The 23,375-nt window shown below is 46.9% G+C and overlaps 2 protein-coding genes and 1 pseudogene across 2 annotated transcripts in view; 2 read left to right on the forward strand and 1 right to left on the reverse strand.

The window, feature by feature from the left end:
- FKBP15 (FKBP prolyl isomerase family member 15) overlaps window positions 1–8,651 on the forward strand; it is a 53,728-nt gene extending 45,077 nt beyond the window's left edge. The window contains exons 22-28 of the mRNA XM_054584511.1: window positions 446–601; window positions 1,432–1,584; window positions 2,769–2,894; window positions 3,486–3,593; window positions 3,858–4,528; window positions 5,600–5,696; window positions 8,050–8,651. Coding sequence (XP_054440486.1) covers window positions 446–601; window positions 1,432–1,584; window positions 2,769–2,894; window positions 3,486–3,593; window positions 3,858–4,528; window positions 5,600–5,696; window positions 8,050–8,127 — 1,389 coding nt within the window. The 3' untranslated portion in view covers window positions 8,128–8,651. The remainder of the gene's footprint in view (window positions 1–445; window positions 602–1,431; window positions 1,585–2,768; window positions 2,895–3,485; window positions 3,594–3,857; window positions 4,529–5,599; window positions 5,697–8,049) is intronic.
- A 1,525-nt stretch (window positions 8,652–10,176) lies between these two features.
- Window positions 10,177–20,756, reverse strand: SLC31A2 (solute carrier family 31 member 2). The gene is made up of 4 exons (XM_054584512.1): window positions 20,692–20,756; window positions 16,633–16,699; window positions 13,608–13,791; window positions 10,177–11,634 (listed from the first exon to the last, which is right to left on the reverse strand). Exons 2-4 carry the CDS (start codon window positions 16,697–16,699, stop codon window positions 11,466–11,468), a joined length of 420 nt encoding a protein of 139 aa, XP_054440487.1. The 5' UTR covers window positions 20,692–20,756; the 3' UTR covers window positions 10,177–11,465.
- Window positions 20,757–21,990: 1,234 nt separating this feature from the next.
- On the forward strand, window positions 21,991–22,995 carry LOC129079638 (selenide, water dikinase 2-like; annotated as a pseudogene).
- The last annotated feature ends 380 nt before the right edge of the window (window positions 22,996–23,375 follow it).

Raw genomic sequence — 23,375 nt, forward strand, 5'->3', positions numbered from 1 at the left:
TTCCTTAAGATAAATTATAATTTGTGGAATTTCTGGATTAGCATATTTTGGAAGCCTTTTCATGGGACTGACAAAGTCATCTAAAGAGAGTGTACCCATTTGTTTTCCTAACAGCAGAGTGTGAAAGAATCCACTGTTAAGATGTTCCCCACCTCTTTCTGGGGTTTTTTTGGCACAATTTTTTTCTTTTTTTTCTTTTTAAATCATGTTTATTCCCCCACCTCTTAATAGACTTGTGAGTAAATCTCTTCTTGTTTTCCTCATTGTCACAATTTTTCTTACCCAGTAGCCAAGAATGTTAAATATATAGGGAAAATTAAGCTAAAAAAATGAATGCATTGTTTCTAGAAATGAAGAAAGGCGGTAAGGTCAGTCACTACCACCACCATCTCCATATATCCTCTATTAAACAGCCAGAGCTGATGATGGTTCTCTTGTTCCTAAGAACCTCTCAGAAAGGAAAAAGAAGTCAGCTCAAGAGCGCTGTCAGGCTGAGGAGGAGATAGATGAAATTCGCAAGTCATACCAGGAAGAACTGGACAAACTTCGACAGCTTTTGAAAAAGGCTCGGGTATCCACAGACCAAGCAGCTGCGGAGCAGGTAATGAGAAACTGAGCACTTTAGAAACAAAAGGAAGGCATGAAGGACTCGGAAAAGTTTGTTTTCCTCTTTAACCTTTACGGTGGCATTTCTCATAGTCAGTGCTTTCACTTTGGAGAAAGGTAGGAGAATCACAATCCAAATATATGCAGAAGATGCAGAGCTCAAGTAGATAATCTTCTTTCTGTTTTTAAAGCTTAGTGGAAATTTAACTATGTGAGTAAAACCTGACAAAAAAAGTCTTTATAAAAATTTCCAAACATAGTAAGACTAAAGTCCTCAACCACCAGATATCATCTTTCAGACACACTGTTGCCCTTCAAAAAAGGGGTGTGGGGAGATTTATTAATGTAATCAGGCAGAGAAACCAGGGATAGTGGCAGGACACAGCTGGATCTCTAGTTCATCTGACAGTGACCTTTCTCCTCGTAAGTTTGTAAATTTATACTTGTTTGCTCAGTTAAGTAGAGTGAATTGAGACCTTCAGTTTGATCATCTCTGGGAATTTTGACAAAGTTAAGTTTCTTTTGACTCTGTAAACTTAGGGCCTGGCCCTGAAAAGTATGATCACATTATGGTCCTGCCCCCTGGGAACCTCTCTAGACAAGTCACACTTTTATCTGGTTGGAGCTGTTTGGAGTCCTGACAACTAATGACATCTTCCTACTTACCTTAAAAAAGTACATTTATTTTCAAAGTAACCAAGGTCTTCCAAACAGTTGTTTCCCTATGAATCTGGGCTGTTAGCTTATTCTTTCTGCCTTATAAAAGGTAGCCTTCTCTACATGCAACTGGACTGCCAGGATATGGTGATTACTTTTCCTTGGCAGCTGTCTCTAGTACAAGCTGAGCTGCAGACCCAGTGGGAAGCCAAATGTGAACAGCTGTTGGCCTCCGCCAAGGATGAACACCTGCAACAATATCAGGAGGTGTGTGCAGAGAGAGACGCCAGCCAGCAGAAGCTGCTCCAGCTTCAGGAAAAGGTAGGCATTTCCCTGGGGCCAGACAGCTTAGGCAGCCCAGTTAATTCAAGGCAAGCAGGTTGTCTGAGGGCTGTAGGTTCTTGTGCATCTAAAGATGTTAATAGCTTGAAAACAAAATCACACTTGTTCAACTCTCCACAGTAATCTTTCACATATTTATTGGGATGGCAGGTGAGTGCCCTACAAAAGGAAAACAGCAGCACAAATATTCTGGCACATGTTTTCCATGACTATTTGATCCTCCTTTTTTAAAAAAAATTTTTTTAGCCATTTTATTTATTTCTTAATCCTCACCCAAGGATATGTTAATTGATTTTGAGAGAGAGAGAGAGGAAGGGAGAGAAACATTGATCAATTGCCTCCCTTATGTACCCTAACCAGGGATAGAACCCAAAACCTTTTGGTAAGGACGATACTCCAACCGAGCCACCTGACCAGGGCAACCTTTTAGTAGGCGAATATTTATCAAGTACCAGTTGTGTTCAGATACTGTGTTAGCGAAAAGGCTTACAGGGAATTCTGCCCTCAAGAATCTCGCGGTTGAGAAATGGAGACAAGAGAGCAACAAAGGTGAGCATTAAGTTCTGTGAGGCCCAGAAGGACGTGCCCAGGGGACAAGAGCCAAGAATGACGTGTAGCTGTGTTAAGGTGAAAAGGTCACAGAACATCCTGGAAAAAGGAGCTGAGGATGGAGCATGGCTGTGGTGGGATCATCTTGACATAAAAGTGAGACAGACAGAAGAGATGGCTTAGGGTCATGGTATGCCAGTCTCCCCATCTTGGAGGTCAGTTTACTTCCTTAGAGTATCCAGTTGAAAATCTTTGACTTAAAGATGGTAAAGGGAGTCTGGTAGATGAATAGGTTGCTTCTAATTTCCTGTATTTATATGTCTGTGTGACTAGAGTTACAACACCCTTTTTTTTTTCATTATATTCTTGATCTGATTAGGAACAAGGCAAGTGATCTTGTTGGGAAAGAGGAGGAAAATTTGTGAGTTGAGACTGAGTGATAAGGAAATAGATGCTGTGAGTCAGCAGGCCTGGGGTGGGTGTGAGGGCATAGACACCAGCAGACCTACATGAGGTTGACTTGATGCTTAGGATGGTTCTTCTACTGTGTTTCCTGACTTTGACCTGGTAGTCCAGGTTCCTGAGCCCGCAGCCATAGTCTGTTCTTTTCACAGTGTTCAGCCCTCCAGGCCCAAGTCACATCCCTGAAGGAGCAAAATGAACAGCACATCAAGGACCTGGAGAAGAATAAGTCTCAGACTTCTGGGGTTGAAGTTGCTGCCACCGACTCATCAGAGAAGGTGAGCTGGTAATTTGAAGAAGCAGCTAGCCATGTCACTAGGCATTCAGAAAGAATGTGACCCACTTGTTGTGTTGATAGCTTTTTTCCCCTAACTTTGGGGATGCACCAGTTGTCCAACTTAAGTACAAGTTAACCCTTTGGAACCTGTCACTTTGGTGGTAAACCCTAAGTGTTCTGTCCTGAAGTTTTGACCAATATGGGAAGTGCCTCTAAGTCACAGGAGAGGAGTAGGCAGTGTGCCCAGCATCTACTAGCGACGAATCCTGGCAGCCCACGGCAGCTCTAGACATGGTCACCGTGGGAGGGAGGCAATAATAAGTGGCCTGTAAGCTGTCTCGGGCACACATATCACAACTTACCTGTCCTTGATGGCCCTCCTGTCAAGTGCAGCTTCTTATTTGGCATTGTCCTCTCCACAGTAAATGTCAGTGGCTGAGTTCATGACCAGCTGTGTCCTGCTGTAGAGTTCTAAGAAAGCTTCATTTTAGCCTTCCAAAAACCTTTCTGGAATGTGCATGCATCCCTTCATCACTTGGTTTGGGCAGCATACATTTTGATACTGTTTTTCTCTCCTTGCTTCTTCACTCAGGTCAAGAAGATCATGAACCAGGTGTTCCACTCCTTGAGGGGAGAGTTTGAGCTGGAGGAGTCTTATGATGGCAGGACCATTCTGGGGACCATCATGAATACCATCAAGGTATAGCCAGCTGTGGCTTGGTGCACTGAAATGAGTATCTTGTATCTTAAGTACCTTCTAAGGTGTGAATAAAAAATTATTCAAAACTGTTTCTCAGTAATTGCCTAAAATGACTTTCATCTGGATAGATATGGGCAGTCTCCTGAAAGAGGAAGAAGCAAACGTGTTTGAACTAGATGACCAGTTGTGTGAATAGGGTCTGAAGGACTAGGAGTGCCTGCTATTTACCTCTCAGTGATCATCTTCTCCTTGGCTTTTGAACAGATGGTGACTCTTGAGCTGTTAAACCAACATGAGCAAGAAAAGGGAGAGAGCAGCAGTGAAGAAGAGGAAGAAGAAGAGCGACCTCGGAGACCTTCCCAGGAGCAGTCAGTCTCAGGCAGTTCTGGGCTTCCTCACGTACCCCTGAGCACGGAGAGGCAGGAGTCTGCCATAGTGCCATCGGAGCAGGTAGTCAAGGAAGCTGAGCCACTGCCTCCTGGGGTCCCCCAGGAGGATTCACAGACGAGGGAAGGAGAGGCGACAGAAGCAGAGGCACTCTCAGAGATAAGAGATGATTCCCTCCCCACCGAACTAGCTTGCAAGCCCTCCCAGCGAGCTCTGGGGCCCCCAACTTCAATACCCCCTCTGCCTCCGAGCCTTGTAATTGTGGACTCTGAGTGTGAGGAGGCATTTGCTGCCAGCCCATTGGGAAGTGCCTGTGTTGAGGAGCAAGAAAGCGCCACAAGTCTGTCCCGGACTTCAGACCCTAAGAAGGGGGACCCACTTCCCTTGGAGCCTGAAAGTTCAGGAGGAGAGCCTCAGCCTCCAGAGAGCCAGAAAGAGGAAGGTGCTGCTGGTTCCGCTGGTCCCTCCAAGGAGCTGTTAAGCACAGAGGCAGATTCTGCCACTGCAGGAGCAGTACTTGGACCCAACCACTCTTCTCAGTGTCCCAGGTATGTCCCCTTGAGCAGAGTTTCAGGGACAAGGTGGCTGCAAGGTTGTCTCTGGTTTTTCCAGAGCTGGCAACTCATCCTTCAGAGACCAACTGATTGACTAATTCACTTACTCATTCATGGATTCATACATGTATTTATTCAGTGATAAAAGGCTCTGTAGGCACTATGATAATGTGGTAGGAAAAGCAGATTTTGTTCTTAAGTTAAGGAGCTTACAGTCTAGCAGGCACTGTTATAAAAGTATTATTAAAATATGATAAGTAACCTTGGCTGGTATGGTTCAGTGGATTGAGTGCTGGCCTATGAAACTAAAGGTTGCTGATTTGATTCCCAGTCAGGGCACATGCCTGGGTTGCGGGCCAGGTCCACAGTTGAGGACATGCGAGAGGCAATCATGCGTTGATGTTTTTCTCCCTCTCTTTCTCCCTCCCTTCCCCTCTCACTAAAAATAAATAAATAAAATCTTAAAAATATGTATGATAAGTAGGAAAAAAAGAAACAAGTGTATAATAGAAAATAAAGGGGAGGTGGTTCTACTTTAGATAGCGCGGTTAGGGACGGATTCTGGGAAGGTAACATTTACACTGAGATCTGAAGGATGGAAAGGGGGCTTCCATGCCAGAAGTGGGAGGAAGAGATTTCAGAGGGTAAGAACAGCATAGGCAAAGACCCTGCGGTCAGAGGGGATATGACACAATCAAGGAAACAAAAGAAGGCGCGTGGTAGGAGGAGAAGGGTGTTAAGGTGATGTTGGAAAGCTAGGCAGGGGCCAAGTCATATGAGATTTTGTGTCACTGCTAGAAGTTTGGACTTTAAGTACAGTGACTTCAAGTACAGAAAAGCTATCTGAAGGAATTTAAGCAGAAGAGTGACTTGGTCTGATTTATCAGTTTTAAAAGATCTCTCAGCGTATAGGTTGTGGAGGGAGTCGAGAACGCTAGGTAGCCAGTGTGGGAGGAATTCCTGGGTGGTTACCACAACTTTGGGTTCTTACTCCAAAACCTGTGGGCACTGTGGTCTGGAGCAGGTACATTTTCTGTGACTTGATTTTCTTGATTTTTCTCCTAGTCTCTCTGGGGATGAAGAGGATGAACTGTTTAAAGGGGCAACTCTGAAAGTTCCCAAGTCCAAAGCACAGTCTGAGGAAGAGGATGAAGACGAGGTGGTAAGGAGATCCCAGGCACTGCCAAATCCTCACGCCACTAGCTGGGCGCCCTTCCCTGCTGGCTCCGAGAAGAGAAATGGAGTCTGCTGGTGGCCCACACCCTGGGCTCTGTGCGCAGGGCCCTGTGGGAGCAGGCTTGGGGCTGGGCAGCGGCAGCTCTGTAAGCATAATGGGGGTGGTCAGATACCACTTTATCCGTGAAAAAGGATGATTGCTGTCTAGGCAGGCATGATTTTTACTATAACCGAGGAAAGTTGGGCAATCAGCCCTACATTAGAATGCTTAAGTCTCAGGTTTCCTCAAATCAGCTAGGATATTATTTATATTTTAGAATTGGAATTTAGAAAGGACATGGAAGATTGTCTTGTCTGGCATCCTTATTCATAGGCAAAGAAACTGAGGCTCAGACAGGTGATGTATTTACCTAAAGCCACAGAGTGACTTAATGGTGGAGCTAGGACTAAACCCTCAAGCTCTTACTATGACCACTTGTTTCTGAGCATTTTCTGCTTCCTCAGCCTACTTTCCAACTCGCTGCCTTGTTTTGTCCTCACAAGAGCCCTGGGCAGAAAATGGGTTAAGTGCTCATGGCATAGCCTCAATGTGTAAAGCTCCACAGAGTGAAGGCCAGGAGGGCAAGTTGCTGATAGAGCAGCATCAAGCAGAGTCTTGAGTCTTGTATCTGCTGAGCCCATCGTGCTAAGTTAAAGCATTCTTGACTGTCACTGGGACATTTTGCCATGATGGGAATTTCACTAGAGCGAAATGTGTATGTAGAATGTGGATCAGCTTCAGCTTTGGTCTATCCCAGAAACAGAAAGATGCGTTATAAATAGTATATTATTGGTATTGATACAATTAACCATCAAGTTAATTTCTATTTCTTGGGTATTCTGTAAACTGCAATACTTGGCAGATATTCTCATTTAACCCTCTACTAATCCAGTGATGTCAGCACTTTTATCCCATTTTATAGAAAAGAGGACTGAGGCTCAGGAAGATTAAGTAACATGCCCAAGGTTATATATAGCCGGTCTAAGGTTATATGTATAACTGGTAAATTCAGAGCCAGAATTTCAGCTGGAACAAAACCAAAGCAGTGAACCACATTTTAAAGTACTATACTGTCTGCCCTGGATGATGTGGCTAATTTGGTTGGACCATCATCCCTTAGACCAAAAGGTTGCGGGTTCAATTCCCAGTCAGGGCACTTACCCAGGTTACAGGTTCAATCCCTGATCAGGGTTCATATGAGAATGCAGCCAATCAGTGTTTCTCTCTCACATTGATCTTTCTCTCTCTCCCCCACCCTTCCCTTCTCTCTAAAAAAGAGGAAAAATAAAAAGGCAATGAGAAAATGTTCTCTGGTGAGAATAAAAAAAAAATCCTGTATGTCAAGAGTTTAGAGATAACTTGATTGATGCCCAGAGAGAGGTACAAGGTCCATTAGTTGGTGGGGGAATGGGATTAGCCCAGGGACTTCTGACCTTTTGGTTGGCCCTGTGAAGACAGACCATGGGCCAGAGGAGCACACCAGAGCAGAAAGTACCTTGGTAGAGAATACTCAGTATATGCCTGTCTCCGGCATCAATCCCTGCTACCCCTGAGAGACCTGTTCCCTGCCAATCCAGAAGACAAAGCCCAGGAGCCCAAGTCATGAAAATGGGGGGGAAGTCTCCTCCCTGGCCCCCTAATCCCCTTATCCCCCTGCCTGGTTGGAGAGAGTGCGGGAGGGGCCGGTGAGACCAGGGGAATGGGAGGCTGTGGCCCTGTGGCCCTGTGCCCTATGCCTTTGTCTCTTGGCGTTCTCCACTTGATGATGTGGCCAAACCTCTAAATTCAACTCTCTCCAATGATGGGGCCATGCTCAGAGCCAGAAAGGCCACCTTAGGCCACAGCATTGTTTTTCCAGTGTTACTGTATTCTTCCCAACCTCCCTTCATCCTCCTGCATCCTCCCCTCCCTTAGGGCCCATCTACCTCTCTGTTTCTTTTCTCCTCCCATCTCTCCCCTTCGACCTTCCTTTGTCCATCTGAAATATGTAAGTTATTATGTGAGAGGAAACCTGTCAAATCAATACATGTGTTTCACAAATAAATGACAAAATTAGCCAAAGTTGGTCTTCTTGTCTCTGTTGAAAGATTGCCTGCCTTCTCCGCCTGCTTGTCTCAGCTTTATCTGGAACCCTAGGTTTGCTGGCCTCAGCGTTAATCCATTTAGTAAAACCCTAACCAACCACCTTCTTTCCAACCTGGAGCCGGAACAGCTGTTGTCTCGCTTCACCTTACTCAGTCAGGAAGTCCGACTGGTGCAGGAACAAGTGAGGACTGACTGCTCTTTTTTGTTTTATCAGAGCATGAAGGGACGCCCGCCCCCAACACCCCTTTTTGGAGATGATGATGATGACGATGACATTGACTGGCTGGGATGAAGACCCAGGAAACATGCAAAGGTTTCTCTACTGACCCTTTCCTAAGCATGATTTTGCACAGCAGCCCTGGGTCTAGGTGAGCCACAGGGTAGGTGAAGGTGAGCATCCAAGGACAGTAGCTCAGATACCTGAGTTAGCCAACCCCTGAGCCCCACGCCGGGCTGGGGAGAGAGGAAAGTGGGCCTGCCTCCAGAACACCGCAGCTGTCTACAGCCGACCCTGGCCTGCCTCGGAGTCCTGTTTGGAGGAAGGGCTGGTAGTCTCCCTCCGGTCATCACCTACAAGAGTCCTGTCCTCTTCCAAGCTCTTTAGTCTCTTCACTAACTCTCAGACTGCTGTGGGGAGCCCTCCTCCGTCTGTCGGCAACACGACCTGTCACCTGGGGCGAGGCCTCCCTGGTAGAACCAAGGGTGGGTTACGCCATCTAAACCCCAGTTAACAGCCTTGCCTGCAGTCCTGGCACATTATCTTTTCTCTGCCTTAAATCTTTGAAATTAACAAAACTAAAATAAATATCTATAATGAAACCTGACTCATACTCTTGGGGAGAAAGTGAATTTGGTTTTAAGGGCTATCTGCGCTCCTCTCTGGGGATTTGAGGGTAGTTGTTAACAGATTGGGTCAGTTAACATGCAACGTGTTATTTCCAGTGATGTATTTCCTTTGGTACCCAACCCTGGAGGTTTAGGCTTCAAAACAAAATCAGTGCTCTGCTGTCCCAGCTCATCCCAGCTCATCCCAGCTGCACTACTTTAAGGCTTAGGGCATGGTGGTTATCTGAGGACCACTCCTGTCATCCACTTGCTCCTGCATGCCTGCTCCTACGCCCTGGAGAGCCACGCAGAGAAGGTAGGCGGCGCCCTACATTCCATCCATCACAGCACCCAAGAGATTCTTCACTGGGAGAGCAGTTTCCATTCCCTCTGAACTTGGGGCCAGGAATAACGAAGAAAACAGTAGTGAAAGATACTTTTACTTGTTGAAAGATCTTCCAAAGACCATGCAATCAGCCTTCAAAAAATAGAGTAATTTTAGTAAAAATGTCCCTGGTTTTAAATGTTTGTAAGATAGAAACCCGAATTCCACTCTATCTGCCTGACATCATCCTCTATGACGACAGATTTGATCATGTCTCCCCTGCGTGGGGCTGGGAGGCAGCAAGACCTACCATTTACGAAACTCTAGTGTAACAAATAGGCACTGTCATCGAGCACTTTATCCAGCAACCCTTGCAGAAGACACTGTTATCTAGAGAGGGAGTCTGGCTCTGCCACTTACAGGGTGACTTTATCTAACTTCCCTGTGCCTCAGCTTCTTCATCTCTAAGACAAGAACAGAAAGTTTCTACCTTGTGAGGAGTAAATGAGTCATTATATCGTGCTGAGAACACTGCCTGGAAATGCTAAGCACTATACAGGTGTTTATTTAAAAAGTTTGTGTTGAAATGCCTACTGAGTCTTAACCATGTAATTAGTCTCTCCAGAACACAATTGTTTTTTTTAAAGCCCTCTATTCTATAAAAAGCCTTAAATGTATTACATAAAGATACAACTGTATCAAGCTGAACAGGTTGCAGAACACCTGAGGAGGGAGGAGCTGGTAAGGACATAAAAACATGCTTGAGGCTCCATCAGCAACACTGGATGGACATTTGCAGGCTTAGACCTGCTGTGACACTTGGCAGTTTTTTAATTTCCTGCAAGTGTGGAGAGTGTACTGAAGGCATCACATACTATACAGTGCTACAGTTACTTATTGTAAATTAAATCATGGTTTTGATATATTTTTGCCTCTGCCTTCAGGGAAAGATAGGGGCTTAAAATCATGCCAACATAGTTATTTGTCGTCCGTGACAGTTATTTTTCTCATGGTGCCCAGTCACTGTTTGTTATATGAACAAAAGAATGACTGTTGAGTAGGCTGGCATTGTAGGTGCCTGCCCGTGAGCACAGGGCTTCAGGGCTGGTGTTCCCCTAAGCAGAGCTGTACCCACAGCAGATGGACCAGACTCAGTCCCTGGACAGCCCTACGCCCAGCACTGCCAGCTGCGCTCACCCATGCAGCTCCTGCAGTTGCTGTGTTACGTGTGCTTGCTGTTTGGGAAGAAACGGAAGACGGGTCACACACTATTTAAAAATACATATTTATTAAAATGTATTTCCTTTTCAATTCCAAAAGCGTAAGACCATCTTTCATCTAGCCTATGAGGTACTTGAGTGTAGATGTTACAGTACACAGCAGTGGTTTCTTCCTCCCTGGGTCTTTTGTTTCCTTTCCTGTGAAGTGAAAAGGTTCAAATATCTGGAGAGTCCCCTCTCTCTCTACAAATGTAATGTTTTGGTTTGACTGCCTGTTGCTTCTTCAGTCATCCCCTGCCTCCCCGTCACGGCTTTCCCTGTATTTTAAGTGAATGAATCGTTGTTACGGATGAACAGCAAGTAATAAATTAAAAAATTAAGTACCATTCAGTTCAGGTCTCTGTTCTGCATAAAAGAAGGACCAGGATAAAAGGGACATTAAGGCCAGGAGAGCTCCCACACACCTGAAGCCTGGACTCCTCCTCCTGCAGGCAGTGCAGGCTGCCGGGAAGGGCGCTCTCCATCCACGGGAGTCTCGGTGATAGTCCTGCTTCTCTGCCTTCACTCTACTGCCACTCACTCTTCCCCCAAGAAAAGGAAACCAGTCCCAGCAAATGCCATCCATCATGAATAAAATGAAATAGTTTAATTAAAATTTTTGTTTTTGTGTCAATGTGCAAAATAGCCAACCAGGAGTTCGGTGGGGGAAAAGTGAAAAATCTTAGTTTGTCAGCATGATCCATAGAAGAGACAATCTTCACATGTTCCAAAGGCAGAGGACGAGAGAAAGGAGCCAGCTTGGTCTCTCCCCCACAAAGACAGATGAGATCAGGAAGTCCAATGGAAGATGCTCCTTGAGGTAAGGCACAAATCAGAAGAGCACAGGGGGTCCAGGTTCCGAGCCCTTCAGCGGAACCCATCTCCCTGTCTTGGAGATCTTTGGAAATTCCTAGTTTTGAGTCACAGCTAAGTCATAAGCGGAGCAAGCCTGCCTCTGGGTTCTGTTCTCTCCATTCTCCCACTAGTCACAGCAGCCTTCTAAGTCACAAGACTGGCCCTGGGCTGTCTGAGGAGACGTCGCTGCAGTGGCCTCTGAACTCCAGGGAGCAAGGGCTGGCTTCAGCTGAAAATTTCTAGGAGCTGGGACTGAGGCGAGGAGCATCCATCCGAAGAAAAAGGAGACTTGGGCCTGGAAGTGCAATGACTGGAAGGGGGGGCCCTGCTTTCTCCAGCGCTCAGTGCCTGCACAGTCCTTGCCAGCTAATTTATGCTGAGAAGTGGGTAGGTTAGGTAGTAGCCCATGGCCGCGCCCAGGACCACACCAAGGAAAATCCAGGCGTTGTAGGACATAACAGCCAGCATTATGAAGTAGCCAATGACCACCTGCACAACATGGATTAGAGACTGGCCAAACTGAGACAAAAACCACCTAGAGAAAAAGGAGAGGCAAGTTAATATTAGATAATAAGCTGAAAACTAAGAGTTAGTGTTCAGAGTAGGAAGAGCAGCTGAGTTACAAAACCAGCTTCTTTTTAAAGAGACATATCAGAAACCACTGATAGGGGAGAGGAGCTGATACAAGGAGCCTAGGACAATCACTTCTCTACTCAGCTGTGAGCTTCCTGGCATCCTAGGCAAAAAGGGAAAAAGATGTCTGAGAGAGAATAAAAAATGATCAGTAAGGCAGACTTTTTCCACCCCTGAATCGACTGTGGGAGGCAGTATTACAATGGAAAGAACATGCACTTCACAACCTAAATGCCCATCAGTAGATGACTGGATCAAAAAATTATGGTACATATACACTGGAATACTACGCAGCAGAAAGAAAAAAAGAACTACTACACTTCGCGACAGCATGGATGGAACTGGAGAGCATCATGCTAAGCAAAATAAGCCAGGGGGCGAAAGACAAATATCGTATGATCTCACCTATAAGCGGAACCTAACCAACAATGCAAAGATGCAAGGAAAATATGACCAGCAACACTGAAAGGAAAAGAAATCAACAGAGACAAGAGGGAAGCGGGGGGGGGGCGCAGGGGAAGGGAAGGGAAGGGGAAAGTCAAGGAACATATAGCCAGGACTCATGGACAAAACCAAAGGGGAAGAGCTGAGGGAGGGAAGGAGGGAGAGGGCAAGGGAAAGTGGTGGGGGGGAGGCAGAGACAAATGTATTTAAAAAGTAAATAAATTTAAAAAATAAATAAATAAATAAATAAATAAAAAATAAAAATTTCTCCAAACATCATACATACTTTTAAATTGGTTGCTAAGACTACTGCAGAATTTGTGTCCCATTTTAAATAATATGGTCTCAGATTTTGAATCTTAAAATAATCCAGTATATGCTGTTTTAACATCATTGCTTTTCCTCTGTTTATGAAAACACTGTAGAAATAACCACTGACCGGTGATTTTAGAGGAAAGCAAATAACAGCCATAGGAACATTTACTATGAGAAATGCACTATGTATGACAATATGTTTAGGACAAATATGGTTCACGGTTGTCAACTGTTGTCAGGGACAGAGGCTGGTTTCCATCCATGTTGGGCTGAGAAGGGTAAATGCATGAAACATTACATGTGTGCCAAAGTGGAGGGGATAGTTAGATAAATGGTGGTGTGTCCACCCCTGAATTCCTATGTGGTTATTAGTAGTAATGTTCAAAGACAATGTATTAAGTTGGGAAATGCTCATAATATAATAAATGAAACAGGCTGTTGAGAAAAAAAAAAAAAAAAAAAAGAACATGCACTTCAGTGACAGATGAACTCCTAGTTCTGTGTCTCAGCAACGAATGTCTTAAAATTTCCTCATCAGTAAAACAGGAATAAGAATACCTCCCTTGTAGGATGGTGGTGACTATGCAAGACCCCCATGTGAGGAGTAGGCAGGCTCAACACACACAGCTGGAGTTGGGGAGAGGGCAGAATCGGGACCCCAGATGGTTGCCATATCAGAATGGGAAGGGAAGTAAGGACACCAGCGTGGATACACTGCTGAGAGCAATTCTTTCCCCTTGTGTAGGGCCAGCTGCAGATCCTGTCCTGGGTTTGGAAGCCTTAGTGACCTGCTGAAGCCTAAAGAGATTGAGGGGAGGACTGGAGGGACACCCCTGTTGCTAGACTGAGGCCTGCACCAGAGTTCTGAAGATTGGAGCCTCCCAAGTGGCTGTTCCTAGAGCGAGCTCTGACCTGGGCATCAGGAGACCTGAGCTCTAGCTCACCTCACTACTTCCTAACTGTAAGCACTCTGACAAGCCCTGGTCCTTCCTGAGGCCTCGGTCTCCTTTCTGTGTCATGGGGTTAATGCCCTCTGGGCCCAGCCTACCTCTCCAGGTGACTGAGTATGCCCATACCCCACTCCCCACCCCCCACCCCCCACCCCCCGCCTGTTACCTGAGGCGGGGTCTGCTGACTGGGGGTGACTCTGAGCTTGAAGAATCCTGGTGTGTTGCCTCAAACTCGCTGCGGGAGGGGGACATGTTCACCAGAGCCCGGTAGAGCAGCCAGACTTTGCCAAACTTGATGCTTTCGTACAACACAGCCAGGAGCAGGATCACCAGCACCGAAAGGGCCATGCCTGTCAAAGGACGCTGAGTTGCAGAGACCTAGCAAGGCAAGCAGTGCTCCCCTTCTGGCAGCCTCGCAGGGGACCTTGTCAGGTGCCAGAAGGTGCCTCTACCCATTCCCTCTGAATCCATTCCACCTCCCTCTCTCGCAGCTCTTTACCGCTCCCTACCCCCAGCTCTGGGCTCAAAGTTCTGCACTGCACTCTCTTCCCCGACCAGCCCTTTCTAGGCAGGGCTGGGCCACTGTAGTGTGGCTCTGAGACTAGGAAGAGCAGCTGCCTGGAAAAACCAGGGCCAAGGGCGAAGCAGCCAAACACCACGGGCCCCAGCTGCGCCACCAGCAGGTGGCACAAATCTGTGGGGACTGCTTGTTAAGGGAAGAGCAAGGTCCTGTTTACAAATATATAAACAGAAAAGGAATCATAATTATCTCAGCAAGTTTGGATACAGGAGATTTTTATTTTCTTCTCACCTAATTTTTCAAAGTTTAATATGTCTATTAGTTTCATAATAAAGGGGAAAAAAACATTTTACCCAAAAATGTTAAGTGCTTACTAGAACTGCTGTGTAAAAATAACTGCTAATTGCTACTTCTGTCGTATTGGGTTGGCCAAAAAGTCCATATGGTTTTTTCCATAAAATAAAAGACGCATTTTTCATTTTCACCAATAACTTTATTGATTTGGATATTTTCAGTATGTCAGCTATCTCCCGCTGTTGGCTTCTAGTGGGTAGAGGCCAGGGGTGCTGCTAAACATCTTCCGACACATAAGACAGCCCCACAAAAAAGAATTATTTGGCCAAAATGGCAATAGTACCAAGAAACTGCAAACCCCATTTGACCCGTTCGATCTGTCACAGCACCTTCTCCATGCACCACACAAATCTTTTTTTTGCATTTCCGTAGCATTTTACCTTTCTTGAAATAATAAAGCATAATACACTAAGTGATGTGTATTTTCTTTCATCTTCAATATTAAAACGGCTGCACAAAAAGTCACCAATTTTGACAAGTTTTTTTAATACACGCTGATATGACAGCTGTCATAATACAATCTAATAAAATTGTTTTGAATGAAATTAAAGACAACTAAGCACTACTAGAGCCATCCTACAGAAAAAACTAAATGGACTTTTTGGCCAGCCCAATACAAATGGAGGGATAGTAAATGGTCCAGCTGTAGTATTTTATTGGGCTCCCAGGAGGAAATCATCTGCAAAAGGGGCAGGTTTTTTAAACATAAAGTTACAAGTAATTGCACACATGTGCTATTGGTTCAAACAGTGCAGAATTATATGCAGTGGAAAGTACTCTATTTTGCCATGTATAATGCGCACCCGTGTTTTTGTGCTCATTATATATGGGATTATTAGGCCCATTATTATACCCATGGTATGTAATCATTATACTCATGTATAATGTGCATCCATATTTCGCCCTCAAAAATTTGGGCAAAAAGAGTGTGTATTATACACAGCAAAATACCATAAGGCCAGTCTCCCAAGCTGCAGTTCCCCTCCCCAGAGCAGCCTCTGCTAGCAATTCCCTGCATAGCCTTCTAGGGATAATACACCATATACAAGATGGGACAAAGGTCGGTTTACAGTTGTTCATATGGAAAATAATACAAGAATAAACCCTGTGTTCCACATACTTACTTTATTTGTCTGAATAGCAGCATCCTATTTGTGCATACTCTTCTGTATCTAACCTCAGCCAAACAGGTTCCCCTTAGTTCCCACACATCTACCTTATTTCTGTCGCTTCGTGGCATCTGTGATAGATTGTATTTTCCAAAGACGGCCACTTCACCACATCCCACCCTATATGCTTTTTTTACAGTCAACACTCCTGCCATGAAGTGATGGGGTTCGTGTTCCCTCCCTTTTAACCTGAAAAGACTTGTGACTGCCCCAGCCAATAAAGGTGGAAGTGATGCCCGGTGACCCCCAAGGCTAGGTCTTAAAAATCCCATGCACTTCTCCCTTGTTCTCCTGGGACACTCACTTGCTCTTGGAAGCCAGCCACCCTGACACAAAGAAACACAGGCCATAGGAGACACCACACACAGATGTTAGGACAACACCCCCCACTAAGGTTCTAGCTGACAACCAGTATCCGTTAGTAGACGTGAGAGTGAGGAAGTCTTCGAGGCGACTCCAGTTCCAGCCACTGACTATTCCTGCTTGGGAGACTTTGAGTGAGGACCACTTAGCTGAGCCCAGTCCACTCAGAGCCTTGAGAAGGATAATAAACGACTGCTGGTGTGGAAAGCCACTAGGTTTACTCTGCAATAGGTTACTGCAATGGTAACTCAGTTCAGGGACAACCGTGATTTATCTGATCAGCATCTGCAATGACGGGCATTTGGGCTGTTTCCAGCCTATTGTTAAGATTCAGTTATTTACACTGAAACATAACCCTGCCTTTTCAAGTCAAAGGAGTACCCTTCTCTTTCAAATTGGTGTCTCATTTCAGGTCCAAGGCTGCAGCAGCTGCTCTGGGCTTCTGAGCTGATGCTGGACAGTGACCCCTGGACATGGGAGAGGCTAGAGGCAACAGAAGGCCTCATCCAGCTCTGGCTCGGACGTTTATTCCTCACTCGGAGTGTGACCCTGGGTAAGTCCTTCCCCTTTGTGGGCTTCAGTTCCTTCCCTGTAACACAGGGGAAAGCTGCACCCCTGGCCTCTTTCGGAGCCTTCGTGAGGATCAGCGAGATAAGGGGCCCCTTTGCAAGCTGAAGAGCAGTGGCTGCAAAGGGCCCACTCAACATTTATGCAAGAGGAGTCAGGCTCACTTGAATGTCCACAGAGTATGCCACTAAAGAGAGCCCGGGCTTCCCAATTCTTACCTGCAGGACTGTGGACGCTCCAGAAATCAAACAGGAGCACCGCCTTATCTGAGAAGATGAAATGCATCTGAAAGAGAAGGGAGTCTGCATCACAGGGGGCTTAGGGCAGTGGAAGCTGTGGTCCCTACTGCTCTCAAGCATCCCCTTCTAAAAGACCCAGAAAAATGGCGTCACCGGACCTACATGCTAGAAGGGCCCGTAGTGGTAATCAGGGCCAAGTGTGGCCAGACAGGGCAGGGGCTTACTTGCCTCAGGCCCTGCAGTTGGTCAGCAGCAGAGCTCTGAGCTAGCCCTGCTCCAGGCGGAAGGTGAGATGTGGGGGTGCCCATCCTCACTGGGCCAGCCAGGCCACACTGCTCTCAGACCAGGCTGAGCTGTCCCTTCCACACCCTCCAAATCCAGGGGGTCGGGGAAACGCTAGGCTGAGGACAACTGCCTCTTCTCACTCCCAGGGCCACGCGATTCTGCTTCAGTGGTGGGTATCATGGAAGGGCCCGGGGGCCTGTCCTCAGTCTGTTCTCCACATCAAAACAATGATGGTAGAAGCAATGAACATGCAATGCTCCTCTGATTGCTCTCCTCAAAGAGCGCCTGGTCCACCTGTTGTCCTAGGTGGCATCAAGGGCTTTTCATACACCATCTCATTTCACAACAGTGTTCTATGTGGCAGGGACAATTAGGTCCATCTCACAGAAAGGAAAAATGGGAAAATGAAGGTCAGAAAAGTTAATTTGCTGAAGTTCACAAGGCTATTAAGTTGGCAGAGCCGGGATTCAAACCTGGGTCTAGCTGGATGCCAAACCAGGTGCATTCCAGGACACTGTGCTGACTGTGCTATGGGATAGGAACTGGATGGCCATTCTAAATGGCCACATCAGGCTTCGTGGCTGTGTTTGGCAACTAAGCCAAATGGATCAATTCAGTTCACCCTCTCAAGGAAGAGAAGGTCCCCTCTCGTCACTAAAGACCTCGGCCAGAAGCAGCAGCTCTGCAAACGCTGCCAGTGTTCATCCCATGAAGGAGACCCTGGCGGAGTTGGGCCATTGCCTTCTAAGGCAGGGGTCAAATATTAGAACCCTCAAACGTCAGAGCTGGAAGTATCTTCAGAAAGTTGTTTTTAAAATTGAGATATAATCAACATATCTCATTACAGTATTTTCAGGTATACACAATGATTTGATGGATGTATGTATTGCAAAATAATCACAATATGAGTTCTAGTTAACATCCTTCACCACATCATGCAGTTACAATAGTTTTTCTTGGGACGAGAACTTATAAAATCTATTTTATTTATTTTCTCAGGGAGTTTTTAGTTCCCTTTGAGAACTTATAAAATCTATTTTATTTATTTTCTCAGGGAGTTTTTAGTTCCCTTGTTTACAGCTTTTTTCCAGGGAACACTGGCAAATAAAATCTTCCTTGTAAGCCCACTCTATAAAACACAGGACTCTGGGTGCAGAAGGGAGAGAGGTCTGAGTTCTGCCGAAACGCAGTGTGAAAGCCACTGATCTGGTCCAACTCCAGCCCCTCTGCAGTTTCCCCAACTCCAGGTGGGGAAAATGAGTTCCAAGAGGGAAAGGGATTTGCTCAAGACCTCATAAGAAGAAAATGGAGGGGAAGAGTCATCAAGGAACATGTATAAAGGACCCATGGACAAAGCCAAAGGGGGGTGGAATGAAGGTGGGAGGTAGGGATGGGTGGGGCGGGGGAGGCTGGTGGGGGGAAGTGGAGACAACAGTGCTTGAACAACAAAAATTTTTTAATAATTTTAAAAAAAATTCATAAATTCTTTATCTCCTCTAAAAGTGATTAATAAACTTAACCTGAGATGTTGAAAGAAAGGAAGAAAATGGAAACCTAGGCAGTCTTTTAAAAATAAGGTTGAAGAATCTAAAAATAAAACTAGCTTTTTATCCCCCTAATATGAAAGTGGTACTTATTCAATGTAAAAAAAGCTGAAGCAGTACCAAAAAAAAAGTAAAACTAATTTGAAGTCCTATGCAGTGATACCCCTTGTTAAGATTTCAAAAATAAAAAAATACTTGTTGACATGGCAAAATGTTCAAAAACAAACAGGTACAAATAATCCTGTGAAACCCCATTTATGCTGGAGCAGCACTCAGTCAGCTTAGCAGGAGCCCCAGCACCATCTCTGCCGAGGGGTCAGCAGAAGCCCCTGGCGCAGCCTCTGCAGTGGGGGCAGAGGAGGGTGTGGCCGCATGACCCCTTCTCTGAGTCCACTTGATCTAGCAGTTGGCATGACTGGAATGTCCTCAATGGCTAATTAATCATCAAGGTTCCCTAACTGGGTTCCTTCTATCATCCTTGGGCCTGGGCCAGCTATCTCAGGTGCCCCACGCCACCTACTGTAGACCTGAATACCCACAAAACAGCAAATTAATTCAACCAACAAACATTTTTGTTTTGCTAGAGGTGCAGATGGTGGAGATAGAGAGATGAGTGAGGCAACTGCTTGGCCCTCATGAAGCTACTGGTCTATTAGGGAGGGGCCCCCAACGTCCCTCCTCCCACCTGTGGATGCTCTCCAATTACCACCTGAGCTCCTCTTCCTGTCTCCCCCATCCTCCACCCGCTCCACTCCTCCGTGGAAAATCTTTCACGAAACCGGTCCCTCGTGCCAAAAAGGCTAGGGACCTATGTATTAGGGGAGAGGGCAGCGAACAGGTCTTTACAACAGAGTGCATGTAGTTCCCGGGAGGGAGCCACAGGGGAGGACTTCGGCAGGGGGTGGGGGCCAGGTGTTGCTGCCTAACCCAGCCAGGGAGTTAGGTGGATAGGACATCTTCTGAAGCAGGAAGAGCAGGAGGCACTCAGAGGAAGACAGACAGTCCAGTGTGATACAAGCTGGAAGTGCCCACCCAGAGGACCTGGTTCTACTTCACCTGGGAGTGAGGAGCTCAGGGGACACTAAGCCTCACCTACTCTGGCCTTTTGGCTGGAAAAAAAAGCTTCAAATCAGCAGGCTCTGCGTAGGGGCTCCAGTGTTCAATTCAAAGGCTCTGTGGTCAGATACCAAGGGGCAGGGCCCTAATCTTTCCCATTAAATCTCAGCCTCCAGAAGCTGAGTTTAACTTTTATCTGCGGTGTATTCAGGGTCCCGCCCTGAGTGGGGACGGGCTGTGCTAGGAGAAAGCAAGCAGGGGATTTTTCCTCTTTATTTTCTCGTTTGGGGGCAAGGGGTGGTGGTTACTTACACTTTGAGGAAAAACTCCCTTATTTGTAAGCCAAAGAGTTCAGGAGAGATTAAGGTCGCTGTCCTGCCTGAGACTGGCTGAGGCATTTGTGCCCGTCTATTTGTTCCCTTTTAGAGGACCGGCAGCAGGTGGCTGAGGGCTTCTGACTAAATGACCTGTACTGTCTTCCTCTATCTTAAATTCACAACATTCTTCATGGAGGAAGAAAATAACATGATTTTTTCAAAAACCAAAGAGTCTTGCAAGCTGTGATTCTTAGCAGTCCAGGTGAACTCCACTGAGAAAAACAATTTATCTGTAACACTATTTCTGACCCAAGTGTAGGGAGGATGTAAAGTAGCTGGGTCTGGTTGTTGTCCCCGCCTCGTCCCCCGAAAAATCAAACTACGAACTTGCCAAGACAGGGAAGTTGCCCCAGGGTGTGCGCGTCCGGTAGCGAGCTGACATGCATCGGGCTTCCCTCCTTTTTCTAGAAACCTCCCCGGAGTTTCCCCAAGGCTCTGCGCCCTGGAAGGCGGGGGGTGGTTACCGGACTCGCTTTTCTTCGCCCACTGCGCCCCCACCCTCCGCAGCTCTACAGCAGGTGTTCAATAATTGCTCGGCCAGCCAGACTGCCGACCCAGCAGGAGGGAGAAATAAAAAAATCTCACAGCCACCTCCAGCCCTAACTCCCGCCTCTCCCCACCCTGTTTTCGCTGTTGACAATGCTTCCAACACACCCCCTTCTCCAGCCCTCCGGCAGGGGCGGCCGGCACTTCGCGGGGCCGGGAGCTGCTGCTGGCGGGGCCCCGTCACGGCCGCCTAACCGGCGTCCGCTTCTCTCCGCGGCGCCCAGACTCACCTTTACGGTGAGCGTCTGCCCGCTCGGGTCTCCAGGTTCCGAGTCGGTCCAGCCACCTCCGCGACCGCGACCGGAGCCCGGTAGTCACGTGGTCGGGGCGAGGCGGACGCGCGGGCGCCTGGGAGTTGTGGTCCCCAGAGCGGTCCGCTCGGGGCGGCTTGGGGCGCACCCTCTGGCCCGCACCCACCGCGAAGCCCCCGTTACCCGGCCGAGCGGCACTGCGGGGCTGCATCCTGCGTTCCGTTTGGCGCCTTACTGTTTTGCACTTGACTTGCCTCCGCAATTATCATAAAATATTTATGGCTCCTTGCAATAAATTGTGCGAAGCTTAACTCATGTTGAGTTGAAAATGGAAAAGCCCATCCTGTGGTGATAATAGCAATAAATTACGAGTAAAGTAAAGCAGTTATCTCCCAAGCTTTGAATGTAGCCATTTTAAAAAATCTGATTAGCAGAAAGCTACACAGTTGTAATTTTAATTTGTATTTGTTTGATTGCAAGGGTAGTACACTTTTTCTTATTGGTATTTCTATTTTTATGTATTGTCTGTCCATTTCATCCAGTTTCGAAAACGGGGTGTTTCTGGGGAATGAGGGACTTCTAACAGTATTTAATTTTAAAATTTATTTATTTAGTAAACCTTTGCCAGTCGTCCTATAAGGAAAGAGGCTCTTCAGAGAAGCCTTACCAGACACAGAACTAGCAGACCTTGAGCCTGGGGCATGAGTGACCTCAGTTCAGATCCTAAACCAGCAAGCGCTGGCTGTGAGACCTCAGGCTCCCGGCTTTACAGTTCAGCCTCAGTGTCCTGGTCAGTAAAATGAAAAGAACAGAATCTATGTCATAGGGGGATTGAAAGTCTTAAAAGAAGACTTGTGTGTTAAGTTCTTAGGACACAGGGAAGTCAGGACGGCGCAGCGTGTCTTGAGTCTGGTGGCACAAGTCAGGCCAGGGAGAATCTCTGGGGTAATAATCTGTTACCCCATTAATCGGCATTAACTGGAGTAGGAAATAGAAAGGATTTCCCTGCCAGAAAGGCTGATGGCAGGAATCCCAGCGACAGGCACCCACAGGCAGGCAACCATAGCAGCAGGTTTGGTGTGTCCTGTTGGCTTGTCTCTGGGTCCTGGCTCCCGGAGCTACCGGCCTGTTGAGCCCCAGGCATTGGGCCTCAGCCTGAGCTGGCGGTGGCTGATAGGCTGAGGCCGCAAGGCCCATAGGAGACGCTGCCCCAGCTCCCGGCTGGGCCAGGGCTTGGCTGGCCTGCGGGTAAGGGTGGAACCCAGCCCAACGTTGCCAGCCTGGGACATTGGGATGGACTCCTGCGTCATACCCATGAGGCACAGAGGCGGCTGCTGTGCACACAGCATGGTCTTCTCTTACCCTTGGTGGTAGATCCCTGCATGACGGGGTGCATGAGCTTGGGCCGTTGTGCTGATGTCATGACCTCTATCTATGTCCTTGGACATTACTGAATGTGGCATGTTAACGCTACTCAGCACCAGCCAGACTATGACTGAAGAGCAACTAGAAAAGATAACCCCACTCATGATCAAAGGCCTTCAGGGTGCTGCGGAGGAAGGAGGGACTGCGGTGACGGGTGGACAAACTGTGGTAAACCCGCAGATTATCGTGGGTGGGGTTGCCACTGTGATGTGTCAGCCCGATGAATTCGTAGTGCCTGACAATGCAGTTGGTGGGGACGTGCTGGTGTTAACCAAACCCTTAGGAGCCCAAGTTGCTGTCAATGCCCACCAATGGCTGGATAATCCTGAAAGATGGAATGAAATAAAGATAGTGGTCTCCAGAGAAGAGGTGGAACTGGCCTCTCAGGAAGCCTGTTCGATATAACTGCCCTAAACAGAACTGCTTCTGGGTTAATACACACATGTAATGTCCATGAAGCCACCGATATCACAGGCTGTAGCATCTAGGACACTCTCAGAACCTTACAAAACAGCAATGAAGGGCCTTTGTCACTCATAATCTGCTGACCATTGCCAAGATGGCTGCCATCAGCAAGGCCAGGGGGCACCTGGGGCTCCTTCAGGGAACCTCGGCAGAAACTGCTGGGCGATTACTGATTCACCTGCTAAGGGAAGAGGCTGCTAGCTTTTGTTCTGAAATCAAATCTTTCAAGCACGGAGAGGGTCACCAAGCATGGATTGTCGGCTTTGCAGAAAAAGAAAACTGGACAGCCCGGACGATTGACAAGCCTTGAGTTATTGAGGTCCGCCTCACAGGGCCGCTGCTGTTCCTCTTGCGCCAGACAATCCCAATGCCTCCTCTGAGCCTAGATCATGAGACAGAATAGCAGGGATTATTTGGATTTCAGAGCCTTTGTACACTATCAGGGACAACTCTCAAGAGTTGATTTTAAAAACAAACATCCAAAGAAGGGTACCTGCATAACAGTTCCACAGTTGCCCTTCCTAGGTGACTTGAATCACCCCATCATAAGCTGCACATTCCAAGGTCAGAAATAACATTTTTGTGTTACTTCTGGTGGAGGAGGTGGCGCGGAAATTTGTTCATCTCTTGTGTAGAAGAGGAGCAGGAAACCTGTTTCCTTTTTTCCAAGAGCAAAATGAGGCTCTTCTGGTTTGAGGGCTTTTTTGGGCACTGTGTTCATTCACTTCTACACAGGGAGGAGGATTGTTTGTTAAAATTACGTGCAGACCAAA

Source organism: Pteronotus mesoamericanus, unplaced genomic scaffold (genome assembly GCF_021234165.1).
Source record: "Pteronotus mesoamericanus isolate MK-2021 breed Mesoamerican mustached bat unplaced genomic scaffold, CSHL_Meso_final contig_78, whole genome shotgun sequence".
Lineage (NCBI taxonomy): Eukaryota > Metazoa > Chordata > Mammalia > Chiroptera > Mormoopidae > Pteronotus > Pteronotus mesoamericanus.

Excerpts from the sequence above, each read along its gene's own strand:
- SLC31A2 (XM_054584512.1), bottom strand. The coding sequence starts at position 16,699 with ATGCATTTCATCTTCTCAGATAAGGCGGTGCTCCTGTTTGATTTCTGG. Across the intron at positions 13,792-16,632 it reads GAGCGTCCACAGTCCTGCAG|GCATGGCCCTTTCGGTGCTG; the intron begins GTAAGAATTGGG and ends GTCCTTTGACAG. Across the intron at positions 11,635-13,607 it reads GTCAGCAGACCCCGCCTCAG|GTGGTTTTTGTCTCAGTTTG; the intron begins GTAACAGGCGGG and ends CTTTTTCTCTAG.